At 38.5% G+C, this 23,396-nt stretch overlaps 1 protein-coding gene and 1 long non-coding RNA gene across 3 annotated transcripts; one reads left to right on the top strand and one right to left on the bottom strand.

The window, feature by feature from the left end:
- Window positions 1–2,392: 2,392 nt before the first annotated feature.
- On the bottom strand, window positions 2,393–3,383 carry LOC145431963 (uncharacterized). The gene is made up of 2 exons (XR_013912295.1): window positions 3,014–3,383; window positions 2,393–2,863 (listed from the first exon to the last, which is right to left on the bottom strand). It is a non-coding gene; the product is annotated as an uncharacterized LOC145431963 (long non-coding RNA).
- Window positions 3,384–6,787: 3,404 nt separating this feature from the next.
- tmod4 (tropomodulin 4 (muscle)) lies at window positions 6,788–22,654 on the top strand. 2 transcript variants are annotated; one of them, XM_026183615.2, is made up of 10 exons: window positions 6,788–6,920; window positions 14,184–14,360; window positions 15,064–15,220; window positions 15,747–15,866; window positions 19,869–19,961; window positions 20,116–20,246; window positions 20,513–20,620; window positions 21,098–21,241; window positions 21,956–22,100; window positions 22,225–22,654. In XM_026183615.2, the coding sequence occupies exons 2-10, from the start codon at window positions 14,259–14,261 to the stop codon at window positions 22,245–22,247; spliced, it is 1,023 nt and encodes a 340-aa protein (XP_026039400.1). In that variant the 5' UTR covers window positions 6,788–6,920; window positions 14,184–14,258; the 3' UTR covers window positions 22,248–22,654. The 2 variants fall into 2 exon arrangements, with proteins under 2 accessions (XP_026039400.1, XP_026039399.1); XM_026183614.2 differs by lacking the exon at window positions 6,788–6,920 and adding an exon at window positions 7,871–8,150.
- Window positions 22,655–23,396: the final 742 nt, after the last annotated feature.

Here is a 23,396-nt window from a genome sequence, read left to right on the forward strand (position 1 = left end):
TGACAAAGTCAAACATCAGAACTTCATTTGTTTCAGCATGTCTTGTATGACATGTCATCCAGCTGACTGCATTCTTAAAAGCCACTTTACCTTTAGAGTACAGGCTCACGCCCTTACCTGAGGTATTGTTAACATGTTCACAGGTGCTTGAGTAATACAGGAATTTGTTCCTCCTTGTCTAATGTCTGGATGTTAGTTTGGTGTGCTCTCCTGCAGATCATTCCTTCCAAAACAGCACATAATAAAGTGCTGGTGAGCAACTGCATTTGCAAAACGACAATATAAATAATTGCATTTCATTTAAAAATGAAGAAAAATCTGACTCATAAACTGTTGCAAAGAGCAAGTACCATCAGGAATGGAAAGGATTCATGACATGCAATGATGTGAGTTTATTAGAAACGACTGCAAAAACATTAAATCTATTTCTCTTTTATGGTAACTATTTCCACAGTGGTGAACCTTTTACTGAAAAGTCGACTAAGACTGAAAATTGTATAGGGATCTGAAAAACTCAACACCTATGTGTGTATTTTGTTGTGTCAGCGGCGCTTGAACAATCTTTATGTTTGCTTAATATGTCACCTGTATTTACGCAAAGTGTGATAAAGAACATCCGGACTGCATCCTTTGAACCCTGTGGGTCATAACTGCCACACCTCAAATGACACAGTCTGACCACACCTTGTGGGTGGTAGGTGTAATAACAGCATGTTCTCTGTTTAACCCCTTAAGTCTGTGTTGTTTCTCCGGACCCAAATGTAACTGAAAGAAAATACCCAAACTTAATCAGTAACAGCTCCTCAACTGTATGACGATTCTTGGAAAACAGACACTTGGGATACCAAATATTAAGAGATGGCCTAGTCTGAGTAACATTTATTAATGGTGTACTTTCGTAAAAGTCATGTCATGCATGACAGAAAGTTCCTGTTTTGCTTTTAAAAAGAACAATGATAAAAGCCAATATAAAAAACACTAACAGCAAATGTTTGCCTTGAGTCAAAGTGAAAAAAAGAAAAGAAAAAAAAAGGACCAAATTATTCAAAGACTTCCCGAGTTCACGCTATTGTAGAAGAGGCATTTCCGGCTCTGGTCAGTTTTCCTTATCAGTTTCCTTGCCCTTATTTGGAAGTTCCGGAAATTTCAACTTGTTCCCAACAGTTGATGTATAAATAAATTTTGTAACGAGATGCAATAATCTACAATCTCTTTGTAGATTATTGTAGATTAGACAATAGAGTGATCAATACAGAACATTACTGATCATAAAGCTGGTAGATATAGTCTACTCTGAAACTCAAACAGCAACAGTACAAACATGATGACTACAGGTCTACATATAGATCCTATACTGTGTATATATTGTATATTGCTGTAAAAGGGATAACGAAGGCGAAGATGGGATGTTTTGGAAATAAGAAGAGAACCAAAAGTACATTTGAAAAGCATTTAAAAGCTGAGAAGAGCTAAAGACAAAAAGAAAACTAAAGTTAAACAACCCAGTGTGGGCTAGGCTTTCACATTCCACATAATTACTATACAATCCTGAGTCCCTTTCAGTCATGTGCAGTGCTCGGCCTCACCCAATGCTTTATCTAATCTTTTTCCAACTTATATTATAATAGAGTTTAACCATTAACTCTTTTACATTATTTAGGTAGCTTTTAAGCAGATGCACAGATACTATTGCATAACAATTTTTTTTTCTGCACAACAAAACAGCAGGTCTGGTATGGCTGAGATTGAATCAGTCTTGGTAGATGTTCTAGAGATCCTCGTGCAGTTTGGCGTTGCCTACGTGAAAAGCATGCAACATTGTTGTCAACAGCCAATGTACCTTAACAGCTCTTGTGAGCATGCTCTGCACGTAGCACACACACAAGAGAGACTGGAGGCGGGGCGACAACACAGAAGAGCCTCTTTGTTTCACTGCACACGTGTCATTACGCCATCTAGTGGTGAAAAACACTGTATTTGCAGGAATCTGAGGTACGCGTATCCTCTTTTAAGTAAAAGAGGAACGAGGCATACTGTAGTTCTCGTCCTGTTTCCACTACCCGGTTGGCTATGAGAAGAAATCATTTAGACGTGTGATTGAGAGCAGAGCGCACACACAGGGAAATAACAGAGCGACGGATATTTGCAAGAGTTGGGAGCTGTGGCAGAAAGAAGGAAGAAAGTAAAAATGAAAGAAAAAACCCCTTTGTTGTTGAAAGTGACTGTCAAGGGGGAGCCCCCGCCTCTTCCTGTCAACGCGGGGCAATCCCCGCCTCTTTCACATCTCCGAAAAATTCAAATTAAATTCAGATTTAGTGACAGGATGCAAATACAGTGTATCAATAGCAGGCTTCAAAAAGTCTATGTAAAATGTATAATTCATGAAGAAGTGTCTCACTCGTGTCATTTATTGTGAAGTAAAAGGCGCACATTCACTTAAAGGACAAGGTTAAAGTATTTTAGAAGCATAAAAAGCTTATTTCCCAAAATATAGAAACATTTTTAGCTCAAAGTAGCAGCAAGCATCACTGCATTTGTTGGCACACGTAAAGCTTAGTATTATTAACTGAGAGCATAAACCTTAAAGCGGGGTAATATCAAAATTTCACACAAACTTGAACTGAGGTGTCACGAAATGAGTCATGTTTGATTTTGGAAGAACAAACAACACCAAGGTTGATTTGGCTAATCCACGTGAGCTGCACTTCCTGTTACTCAGAGCCCAGTCAAATTCCAGCGTCTCACACCTAATTTCACTTTTCCTGGTAAAACCCCAGATGGTAAATTTTTGACTTCTGCCAAAATGTGATTGGGCCATCTCCGGGGGATCTCGTTCAGGCTGGCTTTTTTTCTTTCTTTCTTTCTTTAAAAAAAAAAAAAGTTTTCTAAGTTAGTATGCACTTCCTCTTTTCTTGTGGTTGCAACCAAGTGCCATTAACTGGAAACACCCCCACACCACACGTATGACACACACACAGAAGAAAAACCTTTTGTTTGAAAGAATTCCACTGACCTAAACATCTGGAAGGAAATTTTCAGAAGCGATGCGTTGTTTTGATTGTGTGGGCGAGGGGGCATCTATAAACCAGAGAGCGCATAACATTTAAAAAAAAGTGTCAAGTTGAAAATGACAACAAGAAGGAAGCAGACCTTGAGGGGGAAGAACGTATAACACTTTGATTATACTGCAGCAGTAAAACATTGTTGATTACTACTGTGTGTATGGACTATAAAGCTCAAAACATTTTCAGCGCCACGTGAATGTGAATGCTAATGTTTGATCATTTATCATTGAACTGCAGTCAAATGTTGCAACAAGCTAAAGATAATGTTGTTGTGGTGTTTCATCAGACTTCAGTGGAAATCTAATGCGAAACCGATAAGTCAGGTCAGGTTGGTATTTAGCCAAGTAAAACACACACACACACACACACACACACACACACACACACACACACACACACACACACACACACACACACACACACGCACGCACACTGTATACTAACAACAAGGGGAACAGGGGAACACAAAAATATGTCTTCTTGTTATTCCTTGTTGTGGTTAGTGTGGATAATCCCTATTCATGATTGTTGGCAGGTCAAAGGGACTATTTCTTTGCAGAATGTAGTCCCTATAAAAAGGATGGGATGAAAAAGAAAAGCCCAGTATCAGGTTTGGGACAGCAGACCAGTGCAACACATCCACTGGTGTTGGTTTGGTGTTGATGCAGTTAAGTCCAAACCTGTGCTATACACCAAGACAACCTGAAAGGGCATGTCAGAATAATAACCAGGGATAATATTTTAAGTGTAACCTGGAGCCCATCTAGTTTTGTGTTTTGAGTGAATTTACCCTTTTGACACAAGCACATTTTATTTGCTTACACAGGCTGCAGGTGCAATAGATCACACCACGAGATCAAACAGACACTGAAGGTAAAAAACAGAACACAAACAGTTTGAGAACTCAGGTGTTTTTTTGTTTGCAGTCATAGATGATGCTGAGTTAATGCTGTGCTTGTTGTTGCTATGATTGGTATCTTTAAAGCGAGCGCAATGCAGTCAGTTGGAATTTCTGACATCTTTGGAATACAGAGAACTTGGAGTTACTCCTTTTATAACGACTAAAGATTGGTCATAGGGATGACTCTGCATGGATGTGCAGAAAAAAGTTACCATCATGACTTTGCAAAGTACTTGACCATAATGCAGAACTTTATAACAAAGTCATGTATCTTCACAACTGCTCTTTGCGTGACATTTTTTAAAACAGTGTTTGTTCTCATATATCGACACATATTACAGGCTATTGCCTAAACACCAAAAGCCGACTCCTGGCAGGCATCACAGAGAGAAACACAAAAAAGTGTTAAAGACTTTTTCACAAGCCCTCGAAAGGTGCTGGGCTGTATTTGCAATGCCATCTAGTGGTGAAAGAGAAGGGGTGTGAAATGTATCTACAGTGAAGAGCACAATTTACATCTGTAGCTTGCAGATGTAAGATGATGGACTCTAAATTAAAGCAAAAATACTAAGAAAAAAATAGTAAAGGAGTGAAACCACGAGCTTCTTTTAATGGAATTCCCAAAGGGTTTTTTTGTTTTGTTTTTTCAGGGAAAACAGGGAGATCACAGTGGTTTTGGTGATTTCCCCTCCAGGGGAGAGTTTTTATCATGTTGTTTTTACATAAATGACAAATCCAAAGCATTATTGTAAATAATGATGTTATGATGTGCAGCAATCGGGTCTTAGTTATCTTAATTACGTCATAGTACTGTTACCGTATCACCCCCTGCTTTGGGGATTCCCATGATGTCACTTTTTTCCCACACATTTGTTTATTATTATTATTAATCTCTGGCTCTTTAGCCTGTCTTCCTCCCTTCACCCCAACAGGTTTCGTCAGATGGCTGCCCTGAGCCTGGTTCTACTGGAGGTTTTTCTTTCCAACTGTGACCAAAGCAGTTGCTCAGCGGAGTTTATATGATTGCCAGTGTTTTATCTGTGTTCTGTGTATTATTGGAGGGTCTTTACCTTACAATATAAAGCACCTTGAGGCAACTTTTGATTTGGTGCTATATTAATACTATTGAAATGAAACTGGAATTGAATCCATTGTTTACTCCATTCTATTCTTTTATAAAGTTCCAAGCCTTGTTGTGTTTCAGGGATTTGTGTGTTCCAGTGATCTGAGGAGCTACGCTATATTGCCAAAGTGTGTTTATGGGATTTTTTTTTTCTTTTACCATTCTTCCAGAAGTGCATTTGTGAGGTCAGACACTGATGTTGGGTGAAAAGGCCTGGTTCGCAGTCTCCGCTCTAATTCATCTCATAGCTTTTCTACTAGGTTGAGGTCGGGACTCTGTGCTGACCAGTCAAGTTCTTCCACACCAGACTCCCTCAGCCACGTCTTTATGGACCTTGCTTTGTGCACTGGTGCGCAGTCATGTTGGAAGAGGAAGGAGCCATCCCCAAGCTGTTCGCACAAAGCTGGGAGCATGAAATTATTCAAAATGCCTTTGTATGAAATGGCATTAGGGGTTCCTTCCACTGACACTAAGGGGCCCAGTCTAACTCCTGACAAACAACTCCATACTATAATCTCCCTTCCACGAAATGTTTCACTTGGCACAATGCAGTCAGACAAGTACCGCTCTCCTGCAACCGACAAACCCAGACTTGTCTATCAGATTGCCAGATAGAAAAGTCTGATTCATCACTCTAGAGAACGTGTCTCCACTGCTTTAGAGTCCAGTGACATCGTGTTTTACACCACTGCATCTGACACTTTGCATTTTGATTGGTGATACAAGACTAGGATGCAGCTTTTGAGCCATGGGAACCTTTTTTCATGAAGCTTTCTACACTCTATTCTTGAGCTAATCTGAAGGTCACATGAAGTTGGAGGTCTGTAGTGACAGATGCTTCAGAAAGTTCACTTGAGCATCTGCTGATCCCACTCTGTAATTTTACATGGTAATACCATTTCATGGCGAACTTTCCGTTGTTCCCTTATCACTTCCATTTTGTTATAATACTTTGTTACAAACCAGCTCACTGTGGAATATTTAGTAGTGAGGACATTTTATGATTATATTTGTTAGACAGGAAGCATCCTATCATGGTACCACACTGGAATTCACTGAGCTCCTGAGAGTGACTCAATCTTTCACAAATGTTTGTGGAAGCATTTTGCATGCCAAGGTGCTAGATCAGTGAATACTTTTGGCAATATAATGTATGTTGTTGGGGGCAATTCACCCCTGGTAGGGTCTCTCAAGTCTAATTGATCCTGGGTGAGAGGCCAGACCAAGAGCAAATTTGGCAGCTCCTATTAGTAAAAAATCAAGGGTCCAATTTACTCTGCCTGGGACAGTGTCGCCAGGCAGGCCCTTCTGGAGCCCTTTAATCTGAACATTGGCTGCATTACATTTGTGGGCCACTGGAGTAAAAACTCTTTTGACAGTCCCAAGAATTATTATTATTTTCATTTTATTTCAATAATTATTCATTTTTCATATTGACAAGACAATGAAAAAAAAACATAAACTGGATTAAAAAGTAACCAAACAACAGTCTCGTCATAGTCATTGTGCTTTTATGGAACATATTAGCTGTACATAAAAACAACAACAACAGCAACAACAACAACAAAAACTGTGTAAGATAAAACCCTTAAATGGTCGAAAGATATATACGTCACATCTACTGATTCTAAAGTAAAAAACACTTTAATCCATTCTGCAGTCAAAGGTCACTGTTACACAGTTATTGGGAAATGCAGTTAATCTAAACAGTCATACGGAAACAGCTCAATGCATGTAGATATGGTCAAGACAACCTGAGAACGACCACACTGCTTCAAGTCAACAGGACAGTGCTCAACAGTGACTCAGACAACCACTGGTTACAGTTAAGGTAAGGAGCAAATCTGAACACACAAACTGTACCTTAAAACAAATGGACTGCAGCAGCAATATATTATAATAATAAATAGTAATAATACAGGATACCACTCCTGTTAATAAAGAACACAAAACTGAACATTTCTGCTGTGACATTCAGAATTTGGTGAAACATTAAAATAAAACATGAAAAAATGTTTTATATTATGTCAATATGTATATATGAACCAAGGTCATAGATTTAGACAGCAACCTGTTGAATCTGTGCTATGAAGAATTAAAGCACTTCCGTAGACAAAAGAGGGTCCTGCTACTTTCAAGGTCTATCTGATTGTAGTGTAAAAGTGTATTTTGTGACACTTTGACTATTTTAAAAACATTTCTTATGTACAAATCTTTTATTATTTGTTCAATTTGAAGTCATTGCAATAAATGAATAGAAATAAAATGATGTATATAATGTTTGCACTAAAACACTAACACATTCAGCGTCATTACCACTTGTTAGCAACACCATCTAAAACCAATTCATGGCACAAATGTGAGAAGCATCTATTGCTGAAACAAAAAATGATCTCAAATGATGCCAACATGATGCTTTCTGAAGTACAATTCTTCACTTTATCAAAGCAAAAAATTTACAATGAAGCAATGATAAAACAGACAAAAGTGTGATAAAGGTGCTGTTAATGTGAGTGTGTCATCTCATTTCTGATTGAAATGGCAGTTTTATTTATATACCACATTTCATTAAAAGCAAACTTAACTTCAAGAACATGAATTGCCAAATGAAGTAAAAAACAATAAAATATAATCAAACAAAACCAAAACACCTACTGAAATAAAAAAGGTTTGAAGTTTTACCGTTTTGATGTACATCTCAGCTCTGACCACTAGATGTCAGCCATCCTCCTTCTGCCCGCCGCTAAGTTTTAATTGAAGGATGAATGTGGTTGATTCCCCACTTCAGTCTCTCTCTTTCTCTCTCTCGCCCCCCTTTCTACACGACTCTCTACCATCTCCGTCACACAGCCAAAATAATAAAATGCTGACTTCTCAAAGTGCTGTCAGTATGCCGGTCTCAGCATAGCAGCCCTGAAGCTTGACACACAGGAGAGAGGGGTGGGGGGTGGGGAGAGAAATAGGGGGTCGAGAGAGTGAGAGGAGGGAAAAAAGAGAAACAAGTTTCTCTGACAGCAGGCTCTGCCTTGCCCAGGGGCTTCAGCACTGCACTTCTGTGAAGGTAGGTGTGAGGCTGCTCTCTGTGTCTGTTTCAGTGAGTTTTTACTGGCATGTTTTAATGGCATCTCTTTGCCTCTTTGTGGGGCTTTCCTTCATCCACACTCTGTTGTGTCACTATGAGGTGTTTGTAAAATAGGAGAAAGGTGCTAGACAAATGGTATTGTCCAAAAATATGGTGTTTCTGTAAAGTTCTGTGCTTTTGTGGTTGATTTAACTATAAATCAGAAATGAGTTTTTTGGGGGTTTTTCTCCCAGATATAGCATCTAAAAGACATTCACTTAAATGAATCTATCAGTATGGTATTTGTAGGCTGCCCATCACTGTGTAAGTAATTTGTCACCGGGGATTTGGAGATGTTGTCTCAGGAGTCTGCAAAGTTTGGAAACCAGAAAAGGCTAAAGTTTACACGTGGCCTGCTCGTCCTTTCCATTTAACATCCATTAGTGTCTGATGTTTTACTATTATCACCAGGTCAGATTGTCTTTTTGGGATTGAATGGTGTAATTATATTAAAAGCAGGGACCTTTCATTTTATGTAGATGGGACCTTTTGGGTTTTTTGGCTCAGGTACAATGTTAGTGAAAGCCACAGTATGTCTTAAAAATGAATTTCTTCAATGGAACCCCCCAGCAAAGTGGTTCTTAGGGTGCTCAAAATGGTGCTCTGACTTGGTCTCACGGAGCAACCCAAGCTGGGGAGGATTCACACAGCTGTAAGTAGCTGACTTGTGAAGCTAAAATTAAGCTGAAGGGTGATTTGGAATGTTACACTTGGTCGGTAAGACGTGGAGAAGATGGCTCGCTGTTGGTGACAAATCTTCTGAGCTCTCGGTGGCAGAACGAGGCCTTAGCCTGCTCACGAGCAAAAAGAAAAAAAACCTTTTTCTGCTAACGTTACAGAAAATTGGATCTACCAAAAGAGCAAGGGAAACAGTGCAGTACAGTATTTGGAATCCCTTTAAAGTTTATTTATGTTCCAGGAAAGATAATGCACTGACACAGAAGCAGAGTGTAAATCATCTTGGAGCATTTATGAGTGCGTAACCTTTGTCACTATGAAATCTAGACGCTTGTAATGGTCTTTTACTTGTAAAATGCACTGTAACTCATCCCTGCTGCCTGCTTAAATGCAGTACTTTGACATGTATTCATTAGAACTCCTTGCATTTAAATTAAATATGATAAAAGTTATACGATGATAAAAGTTACCTTATAGTGAGTCATGGTTTTAATGCATTCACAATAAGTGCTTCTATCCTTCAGACCTCTAACAATCGTTGCTCCAAAATGAAGCTGCACCCATTTTTTTCTTCAAATAACTTCACAGAAGTTCAAGCATTGAAATCTCTCAATACTGGAGCTGCTGTAGACAACATAGTTGTGAAAATGCTTGTAGAAACTCAATAGATGGCTTGAGATGGAAGGTTTGTAAGGGCAGGATTTTAACTGTTGCAGACACACACACTGACAGCTGCAGACACCATGGATGAGCAGTTGTTCTTATTCCACTTTTTTCAGGCCTTCTTGGCATATGCCTGGAGACACTACATTGTGCCTGAGCAGTGCACAGTGTAGTGTAGTGTCTGCTAAAACAAGTTTGTGTGATCAAAACAAATTTATGTCACTTGGACCCAAGCGGGCATAGTTGTAGATGCAGAAACTGTAACACTGGCTTAACACTGGTTTAATAGGTGCAGTCATCAAGGGGAGTGGAGACCAGGCGTCTGTTCCTGTTGAGGAAAACTCCGTGTGCTTATCAGTCTTAGCTGAAATTTGCCCTGTGAGCTCAGTTATTCTGACTGACTGGACTTTTGCTCCCTTTGAGCAAGTTATATGAAGTTGGCCTGCATAGGTGTGATCTAATCAAAGGAGAGTGGGGGATACGTCAATAGCGACAGTCTTTGATTTACAGCTAAAATAACATTTAGTTTCTAGTTTTAATTTTTATGAGGTAGAATTACTTGATGCAAAACAGTTTATACAAATGAGTCAAAGCAATGGGTTAAAAGGGACCTGAATTGAATGCTGCTTACAAAAGCAGTACTTATCTCAAGAGACGGTTTAAGGTTTACGTAAAATGACACAGTCTTATCTGAAACAAAGAATCAAATTTATCTGAATTTGAAAAAAAAAACTTTTTCAGATCAAAACAGAAAAAATATGACCCATTGGACTTTTGTGATCTCACTAAAGGTTAAAAACAAAACTGTATTTCAATGAAACATCAATAACATGTAGCTGTACATTTATAGCCAGGCTTAGCTGAGATCACGACTCCTATAACTAGAGCAGCTGCAGGTGCAGGACGTGGTTGAGATTTTAACTGGAAAAAGAACGGTCCAGAGCCAGCTGGCAGCGGCAGGTGACGGTCGTTGCACTGCTCCACACCCACTTTGCTTTCTATCATGCAGAAACCCTGCTGGGACTGCTGGAGACAGATGCACATGCACAAATACACCATCTGTTTCCAATGTGGACAGGGGCTTCCTGGAATGTGTCAAAACACATCATTTGATCAGACTGTTAGTTTACCAGAGTGCTATTTTCTATAGTCTACCAAAGCTGACAGCAAGCAATTCCCTCAAAATTGTAAAGTTTTGACTCTGTTTTGTAGTTTTCATGTCTCAGTGGTAGTTTTGCCTTTTGATACTTTGAAGGTTAGCTTTCTGATTTGTCATTTTCCCCCTAATCTATCTTCCCTTTGTGATTATGTGACCCTTCAAGCCTCTATAAGTTAAGAAAATATGTTCTTCGGCGCTGGCAGGCTGTTGGTATCCAGTTGTCTGAGCCCTCACTCTCAGCTGGTCAGAACAGCCATGTATTTAGCTCATCAATAAGTAAGGCTCAAAGGCTTGACAGCAGGCAAATCACATGAGCTGAGTTTGGCCAGAAACCACTTTAAAAAAAGGGAAAAATGAATGATCTAGTTAGCCTCATTTTTTTTCATGTCACAATGTTTTGGATTTATTACACTGTCTGCTTCAAATGCATGAGTCAGACTAACATAAATATATATGAATAGGTAAAAAATGACATTTATCAGGCATTGCAGATTACATCATTAGTTTTCTTTTGATCATAGAAAAAAGCCCCACAATGCATCTTTAAATTTACCAATTTATTGATTTGATTTGACAGATTACCAGATAGTGTTCTGTGAAAAAAAAGGCATTTTAAAAAAGGAGTTCACTGTAATGACTTTTATTGATCTGAAGTCACATTAAAGCATTTTTGTCTGCATCTGTGACATGATGGTCCAGCAAAAGATGAATGACTCTGTAGCTGACTGATATTTAGTGGGGTTTTTTTTATAGCTATGAGTCTACTTTAAAGAGCTGGGGGAGCTTTACTGTCAAGAGACTGGTAAAACCTTTCATCCGTGGTAAAAAGTGAGTCTAAGTAGATTGATGCCTCACCTTGACCTGTAAGCTGCATCTTTTAAATCTCCTCTATCTTCCTCAACACTGGTTTATGCGATCCAGTGTTTGCGTCCCTGGCTTTACACATTAGAGGCACGCAGTGTTGATGAAAATAAAGATATACTTTAGTACATGTTATTTTGTGGGGTACAATATAATTTAATGGCCTATATTTTGTTTAAAAAACTCTGAATTCAGAGTTTTCACACATATGTGTATACACAGTACTCAGTATTACACAGTCACATTATGTGTGGGGACTAGACTTTACTGTGGGCATGAAAAGAAATCCCCACAATAAAGATTTGAAATTTTATGGGTAGAAACATGGCTTTTGGTTAGGTTAGGTCTGTGAAATTGATGTATGTCATTGTTTTGTCCTGTATGTGTATGCGTATTTGTGTGTTTGTGTGTGTCTGTCTGCCCTTTCTAATAAAATGTAACCTGATCGGTGACTAAGAACACAAACAAGCTTTCAGTCTCAGACGTTTTATGAAGAATAGAATAGAATAGAATAGAACAGAACAGAATAGAATAGAATAGAGTAGAATAGAATAGAACAGAACAGAATAGAATAGAATAGAGTAGAATAGAATAGAATGGAATAGAACAGATTAGAATAGAATAGAATAGAATAGAATGCCCATTAATCGCAAAGTTATTTAGAGCTTCTGGAATAATGCAGAACAGTGCAGTTCAGTTCTATTTCCATGGTAACCAAGTTCCCATGGCGTCGTCAGGGAAACCAACTCATTTGGTTGTGTTGTATCACGACATTATTTTTTACTGATTTTCTAGAGAAACTCTGGTGACACAACAAACTCACAGGGCCTTACAAACAAACACAAGGTGTGCCTTTCCACCTCAGGCCGATGTCCTTATTCAACTTTTCATATCAGAAATTTTGTGTGTTAAATGTTTCAGCTTTTTCATGTGTTTGTGCTTTTGTTTTGAAAAAACAATGATCAAGAAAACAAGTGAAAATCCTAAAAGGGGATGTGGCTCATTTGTATGTTGTAAACCATTGTTATAAATAATTTATATCTTGATACACAGCTTTTATTTTCAATTCATTTAAAAATGGAAATGAGAAACTTGACATCTGCTGCACATATGCAGTCACTAATTTGGACCATCTTGAATGTGTTTCGACAAACTTTGTTTCAGTATAAATGAAAATAAAGAGCAAGGGCTCCCTGAAACACAAAACCTCGCAACCACAATAGAGTTATTTGAGTGCTGGAAAAGTACACTTTTCAGATCACTTTGGATAGTGGAAAGTTACTCTGAATTATGCTGTCCTAATCCATCCTTGAGCACGTGATTATGTTGTCATGCAAAAGAACTGCCTGCTATAAAACACTCGGAGTTATAGATGTGAGTGGTTTCTGACATCACGCTAGCAGACTGCCTGCAAGATACAATATTGTATGACCTGATCTGCAATGGTTTTCGCTCTGTGACCAAGTTGGGAAAAAATTTGGAGTAAAAATGAAAACACTGGCCCTTTAACCTGATAGCTGCATTACTCATACTTTGACCCAGATGTATACATGTTCTGTCACTGTGGTATTTTCATGTTTGGGGAGCCCTGTGGTGTTGTATGTAGACCACACTCTTTGTTATTTGAGGCTGGTGTGAATTAACTGCAACGTTTTAATGTGTCAAAAGCATAACTGTGTCACTGAGTTTTCATCCCTGGGTGCAGATATGTTTCGGGTGGGTCCACAACTGTATCAGCGAGTGTCTGTCAATGATAAATAAGGGATTGCACTTTCCACTCCTCTCTTCTCTCCATTTGACTATTCTTAGTCACTGTGTGGTAAGCTGAGGGTTTAAAGTTACAAAGACCTCATTCTCGCTCTCAGTCTTTCGTTGCTTACACTTCTTCGTGTCACTGACTCTCTTCTGTTAAAACTGCAAAGCATCAGTGGGCTCTTCTGCTGCAGTTTGCTTTAAGGTGAAAATAAAGACTATGCAAGAATGTGATCTGGGGGCTGCTGTAGCATATTTCCACAGACACTGCTTTCCTGAGTATTGCAGATGTATTATTGGAAGCGCATCTATTATTATCATAATAGCATTATTGAAGCACTCTGGATAGGGCAGCTGATAGGAGATCATGATGCTACTTGCCAAGGACAGTGGTTGACAAAATACAAAGAAGGGGACCCCTTGTGGTCCTTGACAGGTTTCCAAGAGGATCCCAGATAAAATAAGAGCTGGGTGGTTTATCATTTACTTATATAGTCAGTAGATCTGCGGATTAAGCTTTCTGACCATGAGCTGTAACATCCTCTGTTAGCATCTGGCTGAGGATTTCAAAAGCCTGTGTTTACACTGCAACATGTTTAATGTAGGCTATAGTAATGCTAAAACAGTACTCAGTCACTCCTTTGTCTTGCATGATTAACAGTCAAAGCTAAGCTTTTTACAATGAAACTGATATTATTGTAAGAGTTTCTAACATAATAAGTGACAGCACAAGATAAGTAAAAGAGGGTTGGAAATAGGACACAGTAAAAGAAACCAAGGTATGACAGAAAAAAGATTTTAGATAAAAGAGTATAAAGATTGATTGTCCTCTCTTCTTTTCCCCCCTTTTTTACTGGCAGTGCCCTCTTACCCAGGGGTGCGCAGCAGTGTGTATGAGTGTGTGTGTGTATATGTGATTCACAGCCTCAGGAACCATGTCAGACCCCAGGGACATTGATGAGGATGCCATCCTCAAAGGCCTTAGTGCCGCGGAGCTGGATCAGCTGGAGTATGAGCTGCAGGAGATGGACCCTGAGGTATGGATGATTTGACCTAAAACCTGCTTTTCCAGTGTCATGGGGCTTTAATAGCTGGTTCCTGACATTCACAAGTCTTACCTTTGTGCCGAAAATCTACCCGACATCAGGAGTAGCTTGTTAACCATCAGACATGTGGGAAGTATGTGACATCTAAAGCAAGAACTACATTTTTTGTACCCTTTGTTACTTGTAAATTTTTTACTAGTAGGAGAGTAAAAGCAAATGATGACGTTTTAAAGCATACCTCTCAGTCAGTAAACTGTAGTGTTGCCATATCAAACATTACCCAATTATAAAGATAAAATAACATGGTTCTACAATGCAGAAAGTGCATGGGTTACAAATTACATTTCATTTTAGTGACTTCTTTCATAAAAGAAAATTTTTTTAATGGGTCTCTCACTTTTCACATTAGATGTAAAAAAAAAAAAATAGCATCCATTTGCAGAAAATGTTCATTTGATGCACTTTCAGTGCAGGGTAGAACATTACCTGCAAGAAGAGTGAGTCTAGACGTTTTATATAATTCTTAGAAGGAAAGTAAGATAACAAGGAAGGAAGACAACAAGGAACCTTCTCAGCTATCTTTTGGGTAATAAATTCTGCTGCTTCTCTGTTCAGATCATTTGATATACCTAAAACTTTCTACTAATTTAGTCTTATTTTCCCATCAACATAATATGATCCGATGTTCTCCCAGAATGCCATGCTGCCGGCTGGCTTTCGGCAACGAGATCAGACAAAGAAGACCCCGACGGGGCCATTTGACCGTGACGCCCTGATGAAGCACCTGGAGAAGCAGGCCATGGAGCACGAGGACAGGGAGGACCTGGTGCCCTTCACCGGTGAAAAGAAAGGTGGGAAAGCAGATTCTTTGTCTGAGGATTTATGTAGGTGTCCTGTTACATAATATGCAGCAAGTCATTTAATTTTGTTTTCAGGCTAAAGTTTGAACATACAGTAAAAATCTATCTAAGCACTTTCAATATCTCCCCTTTCAATTGGGAATAGTTAGTCACTAATATCAACAATGGAATTTGCAATAAATGGAAACTAGTGATGCGAAAAGCAGATGTTCTTGGGATTCACCACTGAAATTGTGAAGATAAATGAGCACAAAAAAGAGCTGAGAAAGCACCGTGTAGGATTAAGTGAAACCTGAGTTTATTAAAGCTCCATTTGTGATATGTTTTGGGAAAAATCATACAAATAAAGCTTTCATGAGAAGTGAAATTATTAGATAGATAACTTCATTAAGAAATATATATATAAACAAACAACATCAGATATTTTGTAGTTTTTTTTAACTACCTTTTTTGGCCTTTGCTACCCTTTTGCCTGCTTTTGTCTTCTTATTTATCATCTTTTTCTTTCTGTATCTAGGAAAGCCTTTTGTGGCCAAGAAAGCACCAGAGATCCCCCTGCATGAGCAGGTGATCCTGGAACCAGAGCTAGAGGAGGCCTTGAAAAATGCCACTGATGCAGAGATGTGCGATATTGCAGGTAAGATTTACTATTGCTACTGTTTACTATTACTACTAATTGTTTGGCAGCACTATACTTATGTAGTATATATACTATATACACATTGGTTTTTTACAAGTGCAACTTAGTAAACAGGGCGCTTTTATGACAGGCTTTATCAGGCTGCAGATAATTCCAAAATCTATATTTAGTCTGTATTTCAGGAGCTAAACATCTAACGATCCTACAGGTAATCACAGGTAAAAGGGAACTGCAACTACTACTCTGACCACAAGTTCTTAGAAAAAAAAAACTATGTATCCATCCATCCATCCCCTTATCCAGTGGAGGCTTGCAGGGAAGTTGGAGAGGTTGGGTGCATACTGGACAGGGTGGCAGTTTATCCCAGGATGCACAAAAGACAAAACATAACAGCAATCTCATATTTAAGGAATAGTCCTTTAGTTTGTTCTCTCCCTAATACTGTAATGAGGGGAACCAGTGTTGCCTTCATGAATCACATACATACAATAGGAGACAGATTTCTCAGTCAGATCTGCTCATCGTTTCCAGTGAACAGATCTGACTGAGAAATCAAGGAACAGTGCATGCTCAGCAACTTGTGAAGTAAAGCATACGTTGCTTTATCATTCATTCCAACTGTAATGAGGACCATTAATTTATAAAATGAACATTGTTTTTATTTGATAAGATTTGGAACTAGAGACCGAGACCGTAAACTTGTTAGGGAAATGTTTACTGAGATCACAGGCAAAGGAGCTGGAGGGTCATTTTCTCATAGACTTCTACATAACCAAACATCTTTTTGAAACCAGAGCCATTGCCCTCTTGTACTTTTGTGAGGGATGAAATGGGTAAAATAAAGTGTTAAATGCGAATATTAGCAACGGTTCTGTCCCAGTAAGCCGTACTAATGAGCCGGCATTCATAACACCAAGACCCCGACTCACCTATGACATGTAAAAATGTCTGTAATTACATCTTTTTTATGTGTGATGTCATCTGTTTGTCCTCATGCAATTTCCCACCAGTCGGTGCTTATTAACCAACAATGACATGCACAGCATACTGTGACCTCAGTGTTTTCATCACAGCGGCTTTGACCCACATAGTTCTATTATACAGATCCATTCTCTTTCTACTGCTAGCTTTATATTGTTTCCCTCAACACTGAGACAGCTCGGTTAATGACATGGCCAAACATGTGACGGGGTCCAATTCCCCACGCTCAGCAACACAAAAATAAATAGGTCTGGCTCCAGGCCACCGAAGGAAGGGTGGAGTGGACATGGGGATGGTGGAGGCAAAGATATTGTATCTGTTTAAAACATACTGTGTTTGCAGATAAAGCCTCAGTTTTCCATGTTTCCAGAAACTTGAAATTAAAAAAAAAGTTCACACTTGTTGGATTGCTTTGTTCTTGAATAATAAAATAATTTAAGAGGTGATTTTGACATTTTTTAATGTACTAATGCATCTTAGGTTAGTAGTAATGGTAAACAGCCAAACTAAAGAAAATGTAGTGACAGTATGACAACTGCAGCTTTGTCAAAGTTAACAGTATCCTGTGCAATGCCCTTTCTGGGTTTCTTAAATGTTAGAGAGAAATCAAAACCCTTACAGCCTTCCTCAGTGAGTTACGTTGCTCATCAGTAATTGGACAAGACCTATTTGGGGGAGCTATTTTACAAATGCAGAAAAAATGAAAACGGAAAACCTTAGATTTTCTAAAATCCTCTACACACCATTAATCCTAAATGCCGGATGGTATTTTAGGCAAAGTCAAACTGAAGCATAAAACATGCTTTATTGAGTGTGAAACCCTGAACAGGCGGTTAGACTCCCCTGATGTGCCAAACAGGCAGGCAGGCATCCGGAAAGGCATAGTAGGGGAACATGTTTGTCCAGCACCATGAGTCTGACAGAGAGACCGCCGTTTTAAGCTTGGATAGAGTCCAGATGGGGATTAAACCTCGGTTAGCCTCTGTCAGTCTATTGTTGGGGCTTTCTGGCAAACAGACTGAAGGGAGTGAATAGCCTGGCTGGCATGTCCAACAAATCACTTAAGGATTTTGATTTATATAAGACAATAGCAGTTTATTTGAATTGGTTTAAATTGATCTTGTCTTGATTTATTTAGATTTATCTCAGTTTATTTAAAAGAATTCCAGCATTAATTTTTTTTAGGTTGCTGTTAGTGTATTTAGCCACTTTAGGATGGCATGGGTGTCCATGGCAAATACTCCCCTTAACCGCCACACACACACACACACACACACACACACACACACACACACACACACACACACACACACACACACACACACACACACACACACACACACACACACACACACAAGGACCTTCCCATGGTTAGAAATACTCCGACGTTGAATGAGGAGGTTGGTGGGAAGGTGCTATGCAGGGAGGTGTTGCTGTCACAGCAGTTGGTTTGTCAGAGACTTTGGACCTGGCAGGTTTCGACAAGAGCAAAAAAAAACACAAAACAACTTGAAGTCTGCCTCCTCCTGGTTGTAAAGAGTAACAGCAATAGAAAAAGAAGCCCCGATTCAACAGCTGTAGAAGGTATTCATTAGTAAATATTTTATATAAGTGTAAGTTCTATTTTTTTGCGTGAGTTCTATTTTTTTTCTAGTTCACATGAATATAATAATGAAGACAACAGTAATTTTATCCAATGATAAACTGCAGAAATTGGGAAAAAAATTATCACAGTATATTGTCACCTAATCTTCAAACTACTAAAACTACCGTGAATATTATGATACTATAATATTACAGTGCATATTAAACACAATAAAATAACACAATACTAACTCCTGCACTAATATGCAGATTGTGAGGTTCTTATTTAATATTTTATTATTTCCAGTTTGGGTTCCTCTTTGCTACATTTCAGCAGTAAATGCTACTTTGACATTACTACTCTAATATGACAGGTATACTTTGTATTTTGAAATGGTCTTTATAGCATTTATGATCAGCTCATATTGCTATACAGTTAAGCTTAGAGGTATAACATGTAAAAGCAGGAGAATATCTTTTTACATCACAATTTTAGCATATGTTAGCAGTTACTGTAAAACAAAAAAGGTATAAATAATTATTTTTAACATCTAACGCTGAACACAATTATTGTGCATCACGTGAATGTCTTGGTTTTATTGTCCTGCAGTGTTATTGTTTTTGTTTTGCTGAGGTGTCAGCTGTTTAAGAAAATCTAAATGCGATACGCCCGTCCTGCACTACCACATCAAACAGCTGACAGACATGGGTCAGCGTATTGCTGATTGTGACCACTGGCAACCTCCATAACAAACCTAAAAACAGGAAAACAAAAAAGCCAGTGAACACTGAACTATAACTTCAACTTAATGCAACAGGAATGATGCAAAGATATAGTTAGTGTTACTTAAGAAAAGCAGTACTTCCTTCACCTTTTCTAAATACTTGCTATTGATGTATTTTTAGGATTAGTTTGACCTGACAAATACTTTAGGTGCCCCTAAACAGAGTCTTTTCTTCTTTTAACTTTGTGTTGTCACAAATTAACACTGTCTCAATGTCAGCTATAATAACACTAAGAATTCTAGAGGCCCGCAGCTTGACCCTGAAAGTTGTGTATTGTGCAAGGTATCTTTACTTCCTTGGGGGCCCCTCGAAAGTGTAAGATTAGAAGTCCCCACTGAACTCAGACAACAGTTTCCTTATCTCATCAAACACCTGTGCACACACACATAGACACACACAGGAGATGAAGGAAAAGGAAAAACTAACTGTGGCACTTTAGGTTTTGTCCTCGCCACAGAAACATTTTTTCCTAGCAAAGCAATATTAACAAACTTGCCTTTGGTATATCAGTACAGGGACACAGGACACACCATTAAAACTAGCTAAAAAAAATAAGTATAACAGAGGCACAACTCTCTGATTTTATTCAAATAGTATAGATATTTTTATCTGAATGTATTCATGGTGATTGTTTTCCTGTATTTACAGCTATCCTTGGAATGTACACGCTGATGAGTAACAAGCAGTACTACGATGCTCTGGGCACCACAGGCACCATCGCCAACACCGAGGGCATCAACAGTATGTCTGAAAGCCAAAGACATTTATGAGCTATTGCTTATACTCACACAGACAGACGTTAAAATGAAATGCAGACAGACATGTGACAGTACTGTATGTTTTATTGTGTACCGTTTACACTGTAGCCAAAGTTGTGATCATTTATCTCCTTCAGGCGTTGTGAAACCAGATCCTTTCAAGGTCTTCCCTGAAGAACCTCCAAACCCCACCAATGTGGAGGAAACCCTGGAGAGAATTCACAACAATGATAGCAGTCTGACTGAAGTCAACCTTAACAACATCAAGGTCAGCTCATTGGAACGTCACAATTATGAAAAAATTATGCACAGATAAAAAAAAAATGTTTGTCAAAGGGAGCTTGAAGCTGGACTCAGAGTCCTTAAACGCCCAAACAAGATTAATTTCCCATATGACAACAAATATTACACAATCGTTTCAGTGAACCAGCTCATGTCATATGCTATACTGATCCTTGGCTGCAAAACCCGGATCTGCAAGCTTATCAAGTATTCCTTGTTTGCGAACTGAACATCTCCGTATTTTCCTTGCAGGACATTCCCATCCCAACACTAAAAGAGATCTTTGAAGCGATGAAAGGAAACTCTCACGTGGAGTTTCTGAGCATCGCTGCAACCCGAAGCAACGACCCTGTGGCATATGTGAGTAAATTACCCACTGTAATTATCAACTGCTTGCCAATGACAGCAAATTTCCTCAAAGTTTAAATCAATTTTTATGGTATTTATTTCTTTGATATAAAAATCTTAGAAATGTCTTACAGTTTATATCTCGTTCTAGCTACAGATCTGTTTGTTTACTGAATGACTCTTGATTGAGGGTATTAGAGGATATTTATTTGTAGTGTAAAATATCAACTTAAGGTACTGTTGTACCTCTACTGTGTAATATTGTTTCACATAAAAAGAGATTAATTGCAATGACTGAAGTTTTCCTTCAGATTCTATAAAGATCTCCTTTTCTTTGTCACCTGCTCTTCAGATGCACTGTGGTAAACTATAGTTTATATCCGAATGTGTCTGCCACCTGACTATAAAAAATATTTTTAAGTCCTTAAGAGCTTTTAAAATGTGGAAGAAAAATATAGTTTCAATGTGCGTTTCTGTCTGTGTTTCTAGGCATGCGCTGAGATGCTGCAGGAGAACACCAGCTTACAGAGTCTTAACATCGAGTCTAACTTCATCACTGCAGACGGCATGATGGCGATCATCAAAGCAATGGCTAATAACGCCACACTGATGGAGCTCAAGATTGACAACCAGGTTAGAAACAAATTATTGGACATGCTGTGCATCTACAGCTGATAATTTGCAAGCCACTTTGATACTCACCTGTAGAATAATTTAAGCCTGGCACACAAACGTACCATTTGTGTGCAAAACAATGCCAACATCTACAGTTTTACAGACATTAAATTGTAATTTTGTACCAACAAAGTGATTCCAAAAGAGCTATTAACCGAAGACTTGGCATATTTCAGCATGATGTGCAGTGTAATCTAAAAAAAAAAGAAAGAAATTAAATTGAAAAACACAATGAAACATGGAATGACCTCCCCAGAGGCTGGACCTGAACATTACTGAAGCAGTGTGGGATCGTCTTGGCAGAGAAGCTTTAAATGTCCTTCAAGAAGCCTGGAGAACTGTTCCTGAAGACTATTTAAAAAAAAATTATAAGTCTGCCTAAAAGAAGAAAAATGGTGGTAACACCAACTATTAATTTTCAAGCTCATTAGAACTGTGCAGACTTTGCCATTTCCATCAATGCATGCATTTCCCATTTTCATGGTAACATATAAAAAAAGACTTATGCACAGCAACCAAAACAAGACATCCTAATTTTTATTGTCCAAGTATGAAATAACTGAGTTAATACTCATACCCAATGACATGCTTTTCTTACTGCTTTCAAATTTAATTCACAATGGAAAAAAGGACTCAGTGCTTGATTGTGTTATCCTTTCATGTATCATATAGCGACAAAAACTTGGAGACTCAGTTGAGATGGAGATTGCCTCCATGTTGGAGAACAACTCCAGTATCCTGAGATTTGGCTACCACTTCACCCAGCAGGGTCCCCGAGCCAGAGCCGCCATGGCCATCACACGAAACAATGACATGAGTAAGAAACCTGAATCCATGGTCAGATAGTCTTGAAATATTCATGTATAATACAAGGAATCATTTAAAGTGTTATTGGATTGTGCAACAGAATATGAAATCGGCATCTTCTCTCTTTTACATAGTTCGTCAGCAAAGATTAAGATGAACACGACAAGGAGTGAGCAGAAGAGCAACCATTAGCCCCTCGAAGCCTGCAAAAACGGATGACTCTTGTGCCAGCTCACTGTGGTGCAGCAGAGCTGAATGAATTCTTCCAAATTAATTCTGGTCACTGTGCCTGGGGGAAACCATGTCTAACATCCATGTTCAACCATTCATTTCATTTACTGCAGCAAGAGTTTTGTAGGTTGCTGAATTTCTCATAAAGGCATGTAGAGATCACAAGCACAACCTGAAGTGTCTTTTTTGTGCTTTTAGTTTATGCGTCACCAACATCAACCCAAACAAATAGTTAACTATTTTCATTCACTAACTCAATGTGGTGCTATATCATATGTGGGAGAGGGGGGAAAAAATCTGTAAATACTTTAAATAAAAATATATATTCGATTATTTTTTGTAATTGTTTGGTAAGTTTAATTTTATTGTTTCTAATTCTTATTGCACACATAAATATTATACTCAACAAATATTGTTTTAAATGCACCAAGAAAAAAAAAAATCATACTTTGGCACATTTAAGCAGACTATCTACAGGTTGTGAGTAATCTGTATTTGAGCCACTGATACTGGATAAACTGCTATTTACAAAAGTGACAGCATTTTCTTTTCAAAATTGTGTCCATCAAATAATTGCCATCTTGTAAACCTGAATCAAGAAATTACTTAAATAAAACCTGACTGACAAAGTGAAGTCGGCTAAAAGATTTAGACTCAAGAACAGAAGAAAAACAAAGTCCTTGACATCTATATGGGAAGGCTTTGGGACTCCAACGAACCACGGTGAGAGCCATTATCCCCAAATGGACCAAACTTAGAACAATGGTGAACCGTACCAGAAATTGCCAACCTACCAAAATGACTCCAAGAGGACATCAAGAACTCATCCTGGAGGTCACGAAGGAACCCAGCATAACATCTAAAGAACCAAAAGCCTCCCTTATGATTGAACAATAACAAAGAGAGTGGGCAAAAATGGTATCCATTGGAGAGTTCCAAAGAGAGAAATCACAGCTGACCAAAAAGAACACAAAGGCTCATCTCATATTTCCCCCCAAAAAACATCTTGATGATCTCCAAGACTTTGGTGAAAATGTTGGGGGACTGATGAGACAAAGCTGAACTTTCTGGAAGG

This window comes from Astatotilapia calliptera, chromosome 11 (genome assembly GCF_964374335.1).
Source record: "Astatotilapia calliptera chromosome 11, fAstCal68.1, whole genome shotgun sequence".
Lineage (NCBI taxonomy): Eukaryota > Metazoa > Chordata > Actinopteri > Cichliformes > Cichlidae > Astatotilapia > Astatotilapia calliptera.